Source organism: Mauremys mutica, chromosome 8 (assembly GCF_020497125.1).
Source record: "Mauremys mutica isolate MM-2020 ecotype Southern chromosome 8, ASM2049712v1, whole genome shotgun sequence".
Taxonomy (NCBI): Eukaryota; Metazoa; Chordata; order Testudines; family Geoemydidae; genus Mauremys; species Mauremys mutica.
In genome coordinates this window covers 54,892,477-54,905,421 of record NC_059079.1, presented here as the reverse complement: position 1 = coordinate 54,905,421, position 12,945 = coordinate 54,892,477, and the positions used below count along the sequence as shown (strand labels likewise).

Sequence of the window (12,945 nt, the reverse complement as noted above, 5' to 3'; positions counted from 1 at the left end):
AGACTCCACACAGCTTGCATCCAGTTCTATGTATTATCAGACCCGCTGATAGTAACATGTCTTCTTTAGGAGAGAGCACAACATTATCAGCAATTGTTAAAAAAACAAAAACCAACCACACGCTCCAATGTACAGCTCATCAAGAAAGTGAAACAATCTCTTTACATTTTAGGCCAGGAGGATTTTTCCCCCCCTTTTACTCCCTCCCCCAACTTTGTGTTGCACAGAAAAAGATCTAAATCTACATCAGCTAAATCTAAGAAGTGTAGCACAAGATCACCTGTCTTATGGGACACTTTAAAAAACAACATGACTTACTATGCTGACATCTTACCCAATACTGAGTATATCAGAAGTCGTCCTCCTCACATTTAAAAATATATAAAAGGCAAGTTGCCTTTTTGTCCTGCAATATACAATTCTAATGCAGCCATTCAACAAAGAACAGCAGGCTCGACACCATTAACATTTAAATGGTTTTCTTTTTAAAGGGACACTGTCAAGTAGGTTAGGCCCAAACCTATCAGTGAGGAAACTGAAACAGTTTTTTTTTAATATATTAATTGGGAAGGAAACCTAAAAGGTTTGTAGCCAAGACACAGGAAGTGAACCTGACCATTAACAGGAAATAGGACTGGCTGATTTAGTTTCACTGTTCAGTGTGAATGAAACACATTTAAAAACAAGAAGAAAACAAAGTACATATGTGGCAAAAAAGTACAGTGGATTTTAAAATAGATTATTAAAACTGAAACAGCTAAGGCATCAGTTTAGGAGGTTGCAGACACATCTTAGGAGATTGTGACCATCCTCTCTTTCCTTATGGCTAGATGGGATGGGAGGGGTATCTTGAAACGTAGGAGAGAGAGGACTCTGTCCTGAAACTGTTTTGTATTGCAACATGAAGTGGGGACTCACATTATGGAAGAGGTGTAGACAGCCACACAGATGAGGCCATTTTTGAAGTCATTGTGATCTTGACAGTGATCCTTTAAAACACACACACGCACACACACACGCACGCACACCTTCTCTCAGAGAATGGGGTTAAAAAACACAAATCAACAACAGTTAATGTTATGCAGCAGCACAGTGACAACTATCTGGAAAGGACTTACACGTCAAACCCCCTATATATATATTAATCTTTATAAATACAGTATTCAACACCAGGAACTGTAGAAAGACGTCATTCAAGGAAATTTTGTAATTACTAGTGTCAACTCAGTGCGCCATGGAGCCAGCTCGCCACTCTACAGAGGTTTCAAAGTTACGAACCCTTGTGAGAATGGACTAGAGTTTACGATACACTTTTTAGAAGTCTCTGTTTTTCTGCAATCTGGAATGTTCTGGTTCAAGCCCCTCCCCCACTCCCTTTCCCAAAAAATAGAGATTGGTTAGGTTAAGTCAGTCGGATCCAATCAATTTGCTTTGCCGCTAAAGACGGCGAGAAGGAGACCACACTGACGTCTCTAGAAGCTTCTAGGTGAAAGCTAAATTGTGAGGCAGGTTCCGCTGTTGTTGTCAGAGGGGACAAGGGGGGCAGTCATAGCTCATCCCTCGACGATGCTGCATCGAGAGATGGCTGGGGGGCCAAGGCATCTTTGTTCTGGGCATCGCTGTGGATCTGGCCCTGTTGCCGGGACTTCCAGGAATGGGCTCTGTCCCAGTCAGTCGACATGGTCTCATTGTCCCAGATTGTGGATGTCTCTGTGTCACTGAGATAACCCGGCTGCCCTGTGTAATGGGTCGGATAAACAAGCAAGGGCTCTGCTGAGAAGGCTTTCAAGTCTCTGGACTCATAGTACTCCTTGTACTTATCTCTAAAGAAAGGAAAACAAATATCACTAGCAGAAATAACTCTTGCTCAGCACCACTGTGCTTGCTTTGCCTTTCCATGGGTTATGAGCCAATCTGCTGAGCTAGGACTAGTCAGTAGGGTTAGATGCTCATAAGAACATAAGAACGGCCGTACCGGGTCAGACCAAAGGTCCATCTAGCCCAGTATCTGTCTACCGACAGTGGCCAATGCCAGGTGTCCCAGAGGGAGTGAACCTAACAGGCAATGATCAAGTGATCTCTCTCCTGCCATCCATCTCCATCCTCTGACGAACAGAGGCTAGGGACACCATTCTTACCCATCCTAGCTAATAGCCATTTATGGACTTAGCCACCATGAATTTATCCAGTTCCCTTTTAAACATTGTTATAGTCCTAGCCTTCACAACCTCCTCAGGTAAGGAGTTCCACAAGTTGACTGTGCGCTGCGTGAAGAAGAACTTCCTTTTATTTGTTTTAAACCTGCTGCCTATTAAACCTGCTCATCACAGAGTGAAACCTGGGCAAATGATTGAAGGCTTGAGAAGAACTGAGCTGTGAGGACATTATTAGTCCTTTTGGAAAGATGATTTTTATGTAATAAAATAAAGGATCCTAAAGAATGACAAAGTATTTCAGAAACCATGCACTTCACCTGTCACTAGGGAGCAGCCACCTCTGGAGCGAGACCCTGCAGCTATTTGAATAGCAACACTCTATGAGAGAACAGGACAGGAAGCATATTGGTAGCCCCAGCATGGCAGAGATACCTGGATATGTGAGTTGGCATTTGGTATTCAACTGGTGAGCCCCTGTATCATTTCTTATTTGCACCATTGGGGTGCCATTTTTAGATGAGTTCAGGAGTGGCCTAACTCTGCTCGCCCTGAAATCAATGGTAAAACTACCATCGACTCTAGTGGGAGCAAAGTTAGGCCAAGAGATAACAAAGGCTTTGTCTATACTAGCAGTTTTCTTAAGATCTCCCTCTATGGCATTGCTACCAGCACAGCTCCCTCATTGCTAGCAAAGTGGTCAACTGGCCGCTGGCGTTTTAAGCGCCACAACTTCCAATCCCATCTAGACCCCTTCTGGGCAATCCAATGGTTAGTCAATGGCAGCCTGTCTGCATTAGTGCTCCCAGTGTCCCTACCACCAGAGAAGCTGCTCCTGGTCAGGGCCGGCTCCAGACCCCAGCACGCCAAGCGCGCGCTTGAGGCGGCGTGCCGCGGGAGGGCGGCAGGTGGCTCCGGTGGACCTCCCACAGGCATGCCTGCGGACAGTCCGCTGGTCCCGCGGCTCCGGTGGACCTGCCGCAGACATGCCTGCGGAGGGTCCGCTGGTCCCGCAGCTTCGGTGGAGCATCTGCAGGCACGTCTGCAGGAGGTCCACCGGAGCCGCGGGACCGGCGACTGCCAGAGTGCACCCCGCGGCGTGCCGCCCTGCTTGGGGCGGTGCAATTCCTAGAGCCGCCCCTGCTCCTGGTGCAGATAAGGCCAAAGAGTGTACCCTGCTACCACAGAGTAAGTGGCGTGGCCAATTAGGGGAACTGGTTGTCGGAGGAGGACAAAGGCCTGTCTCAGCTATGTTATCAAAGGATCAATAAGCCTGTATACAAGACTAGAAGACAATTGTCAGAGGGACACTGCAGTACCTGTTGGAAGCAGGGACCAATGATGTGGCACCCCAAATTCTTTTGGGGAGATGTCATAATGGGTAACTGGACTCTGGAAACAAGGTTAGGGGAGCTTTAGGTGAGAATTAAAAAAACCCCAACAACCTGGTTTTCTTACAAAACAAGGAGATCCACCCTTGAAAACAGATTCCTCCCATATCTTGAGATCCACATCACTTTCCGGGGTTCTGCGTGAGAGCCTTGCAGAGCTCTCCCCACAAAGAGGGAGACAATGTTGATAAGTCTGGCTGGGAGCTGGTTAAAAGATGTGACTTCTTCCTGCCCCCCACACCTTTGAAATGAAAACCCTGGATTCTGCAACACAGCAAAGTAGGAAGGTGCCATGTAGATTCTGAAAAGGCCCTGAAAGCAGGGTTTTTTAAAAGAAAAGCTCTGAGTTGCACAGAGATCTTTCCCAGGTCCTATGCCAGGTAATGTATTCCAAAGTAGGCACTATCTACATCAGTGGTCCCCAACCTTTTCGTCTGGCAGGCACCATACGAAGGACCGTGGCCCAGTGGTGGAGCATCTGCCGAAATGCCGCCGAAATTCAGCGGCATTTCGGCAGCGACGCCTCTCGATGACGTCGTTTGTCGGCGGCAAGCAGCGTCATCGAGAGGCGTCGCTGCCGAAATGCCGCCGAAATTCAGCGGCACTTCAGCGGATGCTCGACCGCCGGCCAGGACGCAGGCGCATTTAGATGCCCCCGTGGGCGCCATGGCGCTCATGGGCACCGCGTTGGGGACCCCTGATCTACATAATCATAATAATACACCTATACAGTTACTTCCAATCAGAGATCACCAGCTGCTTCAAAAATACGAATTTATGAATCCCAAAAGACTTCTCTGAGGTAGGGTATTATTACATAAATTCAGGCACAGAAAGGTCCGGAGATTTGCTCAACATCTGCAGCAGTGCTGGCAATATCCAAGAATCATAATATCCAGTCCTCTGCTCCGCCTACTAGGTTATGCTATGGAGATGCACTGTACAAATAGCAACACAACATCCAGTTTAAGATCAGTTAGCAAGGTACAACTCATGCAAAGCCGGCTGGCTTCCCAAGCAACGAAGGGGTTTTACTTACACAGGGTGCTTGTTGTACATGATCGGCAGGAATTCATCCACAGGCAGCATCTTGCTAAAAGGTTTGGCCCCAATTAGTTTCTGAGCCCCTTCAAAGGAGATTGCATACCCCAGGGTCCAGTAAGAGTAATCTGCTTCCACAAGGTTCATTACGTTAGGAACTGCCTTCTCAGGGCGCTGCACCTGCATCCTTTTCCGACCAATGTAGCTGAAGGGGAGAAAAACCCACCACAGTGGAAACTAAGGCCTGTTTCCATGATCAGCTCTGCAGTGCAATTATACTGTAACTGGGACATCAGGCATTCCCACTTCAACCAGGGCTCAGCAAAGGCCTTTTAAGTCAGTGGGAGTTTTTCCATTGACTTCGCTGGACCATGGATCAGGTCCAAAGTGCACCCACAAGTCAAATGCTACTCCTGGAATTCTCCAGTGCCACAACTGCCCATGCAGTCCAAGGAGACTACAGGTCCCAAAACCAATGCGCCATCCTGACCCAAGCAAGGATTTGAATTCTCTATGGTGCATATCCAGTGAGGGCTGGAGGCCTCTCAGGAGCCTCTTGTAAAAACTCCATCATCCTAGAGACAGGAGGGTTGGGGCGATTCCCCAGCCTCATCCCTTCTCTGGATGAAGCCCAGATAAATCAGCGCCACCAGAGATGGCTTATCCCTTATACAAATACATCTGAAGAGAAAATGTTTTGCTTTTGGACTGTCACAGGCACTGATCCAGGGGCCCACATAACCTGAGTACCAGAAAGCACCAAACAGCAGGGGGGTTATAAAATCTGCCTGGGGGAGGAGCCCCCTAGAAGGTCTTCTCCCCCTTCTCCAGCTGGCCAGTTTGAACTCTCTGCTCCCTTGGCAGTGAACTTGGAATTGTTTTCAGGAACAGGACATAAAGATTTCCAGCTCAGTCTGTTTGCTGGCTAGTCGGTCCCATTCTCCTCTTGCTTCTCTTTGTGAGAAAGAGTTTATATTTAAATGACTAAACAAAAGAGTTCAAATACCCTGTTCCTCCCCGATCCTCACAGTGAGCACATGCACCCCGTGTCATGGGAATTAGCTCAGAGTGGGGGACTGGGGTTATTGGGAGGACATGGCTATATCACTGTGGGCACTTGTTTATTATCAAAGAGTACCCGCAATGTGCTTCATTCGATGGAGGTTTTAGCTACTCCAGCCCCTTTAAAATTAACCCCCATTATTGAGTCTCTGGAATTTTGCCGCATTCTTCACAGGCAGCCCTGTCTGATTATTATGAGGGTACGTCCATGTTACTGCAATGCTCAGTGCATGTGGGAGCAGGGGAGAGAGTTTCCAGGTGGTTTAGGGCAGTGAAAGCTCTCGGGACAAGACTACTTACATGAGCTCCCAGTCTAGCTGGACTTGCTCTATATCATCCATCAGTTTCACGAGCTTCCTCTTAAACTGATGCTCAAAGCGCACGTCGTCTTCAATAACGAGTGTCTTCTCCAGCTCTCTGTTCACCACCTGAAAGGGATGTTTTCAAATGAGACTGAAATGGCCCATATGCTATTGAGGGGCCAGTTCTGCACCCTCTGAAGCTATGCCGAGCCCCCCACTGGGAGCAGGACTGAACCCCCATGCTCTTTGATCAGTAGGAAGGTTAATGGTCATCAAAATTGGTGACATTCAATTCTACGCGGGTTTAGAATCAGAAAAAACTCATAGGTGAAATCCTGCAACAAAATTTCTTCACATTTTTTTTTTCCTCCCCAAGCACAACATTGCCCCAAACAGGCTGGCTAAGAGTTTTGTGAAAAATGTCATGGCCACAGTCCAGATGTGTGACACAGTTGCACAGGCTGGGAGCTGTTTGCAAACTGACAGCACAATAGGAGCTGCTCAGTACTCAGCACTTCTGAAAATCAGGCTGCTTATGTGCCCAGATATGAACTTAGGAGTCTAACTGCTGCTCCTGTTTTTGAAAATCGGAACCTTTTGTGAGATCCTGAATAATTCACACCAAAATAAGAGAGACTATCTAAAAATAAAACATTACTTCCTTCCCACAGCATCCAGGTGTAATACATCTGCCAGAGCACAGACATTATTTACCTCTTTCCAGATATAATAGTGGCTAAGAAAGCAGCCAATTTCCCCCCTGGTTAGTGGCCTGGAAGAGTAAGGATCTTGGTAACCAGGCAGCATGTCAATATTCAGAGCTTTCAGCTGACTTGTATTCAATGCCCTGAGGAAAGAGAGAGCTGCTTTCAGTATTAAGAACTTTTATAGATGTTACTATTTTTTACTCAGGAAAAAAACCAATGAAATTGTTTAGCAGTGAAAAGACTTTCCTGAGCTAGGGAAGTTCCCAAAAGAGGCTGTGTATTTGTAGCTGAACACAGTTTAATTTGATTTAAATCATGCTGAACATAAGATATTTTTTAGGACATTCACCCCCAACAGTTTCAAGAAACTGCAGAGCCTTAAAAGGGTCATTGTCATATTGTTAATAACACTTTAGCTATAGTCACACGGGAAGACTAGAGAACACCTAGCTCATCTTCCACTAAGAGTTTTGTTTGCTTTTTCATTTCTTTCACCTTGAACAACAGCACTAGAGCAGTCAGTATTATATTTGCTTATGGTCAGTTTCACTTTCAAGTTCTAATGCCCTAGCACTAGAGAGGCCACTAAGGCAGAGAGACACCAGGAGACCCAAGATCTATTCCTAACTGTGCCACTGACTTCCTGAGAATCCTTGGGAAAGTCACTCAGCCCTGGACTGTCAAATGGGATTTGGGCACCTGACTCCCTTAGTAAACCCCAGCCTTTGCCTCAGTTTCCAAATGTATAAAATGGAGATTTTGTACATTGCTTTGAGAGTCACAACTAAAAAAAAACTTTATCTGTGTTTACATTACTATAATGTAGCACAATGCTGCTGCATTGGGGTTGGACATATTGCAGGGGAATATTTAAAAGCTACAAAAATGTTTTCATTATCATACCCCTATTTAATTTTATGACAATGTTTCTATTCAGAGAACTTTGTCTTGAAGAAAACTTTACTTCTGGGCCTAAACTATCTTCTCGGATCTCTAACGGAGACTGATCAGAGTAAGAGAAGAATAAAATAACAGCATGAAAACTTTTTTTTGCAAAACTGCACCAAATAGTACATTAAAAATGATAACTCGTAATCACAGGGCATCAAAGAGAATTGACTGAAATTAATCAAGGTAGCACTTTAATCAACAGTTCTGCTCTGCAGAACCAGATCTTTCCAAAGACTCACTTGCCATCCACAGCCTCTACTATCTTGACTGCAATCTCCTGCTCATAGAGTGTCCGCAACATTCGATCCCGCCTGTCTTTTCGACGCTTCAGGTTGATCATGAAAATCTGGGTTTAAAAAGACATCAGAAAACTCTGGCTCAATGCAAAGTGCAGATCCAAGTTTATGCCGGACCTCAGCAGGTTTTGGGCATTTCCATTCAAGAGTGTCATTTTGGGGTTACTATAAATTTTTCAGACATTTATCTTTTGAGCTACAATTCAGAATATTTGTTCTCAGTCCAGCTGCTGATTTTTATGGGAAGGCTGAGGAAAGAATGTCCAGTGATTTTCAAAAATGAAGAGTGTATGTGTGTGTGTGCATGGGGGCAGTGGGAAGAATGTAGTTAAAAAAACCCTACAAAATCTGACCTTTTTGGATCAATTCTAGCAGCTCACCAAATTTGGAGCAGAAACCTGAAATCTGGCAGGGACATAAAGTGGACCCAGGTTTGTGGGGTAATTGGGGTCAGGTCAGTTCTAAAAATGACTCAACACTCTCAGGTCGGGTTCGGGTGCTCAGTTTGGGTTCGGGTTCGGGTTCGGGTCGGGCTTTAAGATTAGGCCTGAGCAGAGCTCTACCCCTAACTGGACAGCTAAGGATTCCAGGTAGGACGATGGGCAGTAAATGCAGCAGGGCTTCATACATTGGGCAGTGAGAATGAAAAACTAAATGAACAGCGCCACATTCCCCAGGCACCATCCACACTGCGTGAGGGAGGGGCCCGGAGGAGAAAACGGTATCTGACTGAGTAATTAGAAACTGGAGGGTGAGATAAATACACAGGGGGCAGAGTCAAGGTTGTGCGGGCAACATTAGCTTTGGCATTTCCTGACTTTTAAATGCTTCACTTTGCAACCATAATGCTCTTTTAATGCACAGTTGTATATGGAATTAGAAAGCAGGTGCCAGGGGCCAGTTGTGCAGTTTGGAGCTGGATCTGAACTTCCCCAACACACTGGAATGTTTGGATCCAGGCTTTTGTTTGGGCCAATCTCTACCCAATACAATATATCCCTTTTGTATTCAAAGGGGGGATGGAGTTGGCATGTGGTAAAGAGCACAGATCTTTACCGAGTGCTGTGTCTATCTTTGGGATTACCAATGTGCCCATCACCCTAAAACTGGACACAAGTGGAAGCAGGTTCTGCAATGCAGGATATCTTTAATTACTGCAGATCCTGGACATTTTCTGCTGATTCAATTAGAATTAGGTGTGCTCCTGAGACACACCCTGGGCAGGAAAACAAATCTGCGGGCAGCAGTTAGCCCAAGCTAAGCAGACATATTTTGCCTGGTCAAGGCCCCTCCAGGCACGTACATTCCTAGGTAAAACACAGAATGTCAGGGCCGTGTTTCTGTTCTCAGGCAGGCAAGAATAAATTCAGCCCTGCAGCCTGAGAAACAAACCTTGGCCAAATAAAAACCAGACTGAGTCCCAGCTTGGTGCAAATGCAGTAATACTAATAAAATATCAGGCAATTTAAGTGCAGCCGCAAGAAACAGCCCAGAAACACACAGGACTCCAAACATAGATGACCAAACAAACACAGTCACATAGAATCCGCACTTCATGACACAAGCCATATAAATAGAAACTCCAGACCAAGCCAAGAAAACAAAACATCTTAAAGACAAAAAACAAGGCTCCTCCAATTTTAGTAGCTCCCTCAGTGATTATACAACTGTCTCTGGCAGCTACACACTACACGGTCCTGTGCAGGTTTTTTTAGCTCTACACAAAATGTAAACCTAGTTTATTCACAGCACAGTCTCTCTCTGGAATTCTTCCTCCCCGGTCTCTTTCTGTTGGTACTTTGCCTCTGACTGCGGCTAGCCAGCTCTAGCACTTCAGGGACAGGAGTTTCTAGAGGGATGATTTATGCACCAAACTTCCTGGGTTCTGCTTCAAACATGTTCCCAACTGTCCTGAGTAAAATCAAAACAAAAAGGCCACAGTGGAAATGTGGCTCCCAAACAGGAAAAGAAGAGTAGGACCAACAATATAGAATATTCAATTAATACATACAGACCCCGTCATAACCCAAGTTATGCAAAGTGCTGTGTATTTACAGTTTAAACAACCTGACTCTCTTCAGTCACAATCTCTACCAGCTTTGCAAGGTCATCAAAACAGTGTCCCTGCTTAACGGAAAACAGGAGAAATTTTAAAAAACCCATATGTGCTGAAGTTCTTCAGGAATAATGAAGCTATCTCCAAGTACCCTACCCATAGGAACCCTAACTGTAGGGCAGGGAACCCTACCAATAGGAACCCTAACCCTAGGGCAGGAGCACTCGCCCATAGCAACCCTAACATTTCTTCCAAGTATCCTACCCACAGAAACCCTAACCGGAAAGTGGGGAAACCTACCCATAGAAACCTTAACCCTAGCTCCATGTACCCTACCCCTAGCAACCCTAAGCCTAGCTCCAAGTGTCCTCCTTCTAGGAACACTAACACTAGCATGGGAAGCCCAACCCACAGGAACCCTAACCCTAACTCCAAGTGAACTACCCATAGGAACCCTAACCCCAGGGCTGGGAGCTCTACCCATAGGAGCCCTAAGCCTAACTCCAAGTGAACTACCCATAGGAACCCTACCCCTAATTCCAAGCAGCCTACTCATAGGAACCTTAATCATAGGATGGGGAGCCCTACCCATAGGAACCCTAATCCTAACTCCAAGTGGCCTACCCATAGGAACCCTAACCCCAGGGCTGGGAGCTCTACCCATAGGAACCCTAACCTATAGAAAGAGTATATATAGAGCCTAATGGTAGCAGGAAGTGACTGGAAGTGAAGCCAAATCACTGCTGGCCTGATTCAATGACCATTTAAGTCATTGGAAAGACTCCCACTGGTATCCCTGGACGTTGGATCCAGCCAAGCTTTTCAAACTTGGGACATCTGAGATCAGGCACCTCAAGGCTTGATGTCCAAAGATGCTGAGCACCCACAGCTCCCACTGATGTCAAGTGCAGCTGCTCAGCTCTTATGAAATCAGGCATCAAAATTCACATGTGGACACCTCAAAAGGATCCCCATTGGCTCAGGGGGAGTTTTAGTCAAATAGACACCAGGATCCATCCCATGGAAAATTTCAACCCAACATACCAACGTTTTGGAAAGTTATGATGAACATGTGAAGACAGGATAGAAATGAAAACTGATTTGCAGCCTTATCTGTGGTGGGAGTGACCAGGCTCCCTATATGATGCACATGTCCACACAACAAAATAAAGGTACATACAGGCACTATACCATGGTACCCCCATAGTCACCACTGTCATATAATTATGATATATTTTGTACAAAGTATGGCTTGTGAGGTATTATTCTAAAAGTCTTACTCTGCCAGACATTAATATCTCATTTGATTATATGTGCTATCATTGTACGTGAAGTTATGAAGTTTTACTATGTCTATGTTACTGAAAGATGTTGTGAAGTTGGAAACACCCACAGCTAGCCTTTCAGGTAAAACAGCGAAGAAGCTAGACAGTGCTGATGGCCCATCAGCAAAGACAATGGACCTTGGAAAAGGTTTGTCCTCATCTGGAGGCATTTCAGCCAGCCTATGAGTAATGGTTGCTATGACTCAGCAAGGCATGCAAGGGCATGTGACCAGATCACGTGACACTGAACTCCATTTTGGTACTTGCATTTTTCCACAAACTGGGATGGGAACTTAGCTTGGAACAAAGGGTTCCCACCATATGCAGAAACTATATAAGATGGGGAGTGACATCATGATTTGTCTTCACTCCCCCACAACTCAACACCTGAAAGAACCTCTGGAAGACAAAGGACTTGGAATGGAGAAAGGGGACCCACTCTGCAAAGCAGATGCAGCTTGTGCCTCAAGAATCTGTAAGCCTGCTTGTATCATCAGTCAGGGTGAGATATTGCTAATTCATATCCTATCTATCTAGTATATTAGTCTTAGTTTGCGTTTTTATTTATTTGCCGGGTAATCTGCTTTGATCTGTTTGCTATCACTTATAATCACTTAAAATCTATCTTTCTGTAGTTAATAAACTTGTTTTATGTTTTATCTTAACCAGTGAGTTTTGGAGTGAAGTGTTTGGGAATCCTAGCTCTGTAAACAAAGGCTGTTGCCTATCTTCCCCACATCGAGGCGGGAGCGAATTAATTAATAAGCTTGCATCATACAGACCCCTGCGCTGTGCAAGATGATATAATTCTGGGTTTATACTCCAGTAGGGGTGTAAGTCTGGGGATCTGGGAAGTTGGCTGGGGGCCTCCTGTTTGTCTATGAGTGGCTTAGGTAAAGCACTCAGGTAACTCAGTTGGGTGTGTGGCACCACCTGCTGTCATGTTGGGTGATAACCGGGCCTGGAGAGGCTGGCTGAGTCACCAGCAGAGCACTGTGAGAGAGGCCAACTCAGCTGAATTGTTAGGGGGCACAGCGATTCCAATAGCTCCCAGAATACACCCGGGAGGTAACAAGCCGTCACACCTACCTCATCAAATCCCATCTTGTCTGGTTGTTTTGGGGGAATGGAGATGTATTGCGAGGGCTCAACTGGAGGATGATCAACTGAAAGAGAGAATAGAAACATCTACAGTGGCTGGTTACTGAACTGCGTAGTGGCAAAGAAACCCAGTAAAATTCACAGCCATCACGTTTCACTGTTTCCCCTGGAACAGAGAGGCACCAAGATGTGGAGTGCGATGCTATGGCCTAATCAGCGTCATGCGCCAGAGGAGCGCCCTGAGAGGCAGAAAGCCAGATGCCACGAGACTGCAAACACCCAAGAGAACAGTGTATCAATGCACATACTGGAGCATGTCTTTCCGGCTGGGATGAAAGAAGAGCCCACATTTCAGCTCTGGCAAAATTTAAATAACAGTCGGGGGCGGGGTGGGGGGGGGAGGTTGCTGCTGGTGGAGCTTTCCTGTTGCTGTGGGGACTTATCAGGGGAAGGAGATTGTGAGGGAATTATAGGCCAAAAAAACAGTAAAATCTGGAACTCTAATAATGATTTTGGGGCCACATTGCCTCTCCCCACTGCTGACCAACCTTCAGGATTGG

At 45.8% G+C, this 12,945-nt stretch overlaps 1 protein-coding gene across 2 annotated transcripts in view; it reads right to left on the bottom strand.

The window, feature by feature from the left end:
* Positions 1–473: 473 nt before the first annotated feature.
* COLGALT2 (collagen beta(1-O)galactosyltransferase 2) overlaps positions 474–12,945 on the bottom strand; it is a 97,930-nt gene continuing 85,458 nt past the window's right edge. For both annotated transcript variants that reach the window (XM_045028753.1, XM_045028754.1), the window contains exons 7-12: positions 12,374–12,450; positions 7,847–7,953; positions 6,664–6,796; positions 5,948–6,075; positions 4,584–4,790; positions 474–1,823 (exon numbers count right to left, since the gene is read on the bottom strand). In XM_045028753.1, coding sequence (XP_044884688.1) covers positions 1,547–1,823; positions 4,584–4,790; positions 5,948–6,075; positions 6,664–6,796; positions 7,847–7,953; positions 12,374–12,450 — 929 coding nt within the window. In that variant the 3' untranslated portion in view covers positions 474–1,546. The remainder of the gene's footprint in view (positions 1,824–4,583; positions 4,791–5,947; positions 6,076–6,663; positions 6,797–7,846; positions 7,954–12,373; positions 12,451–12,945) is intronic.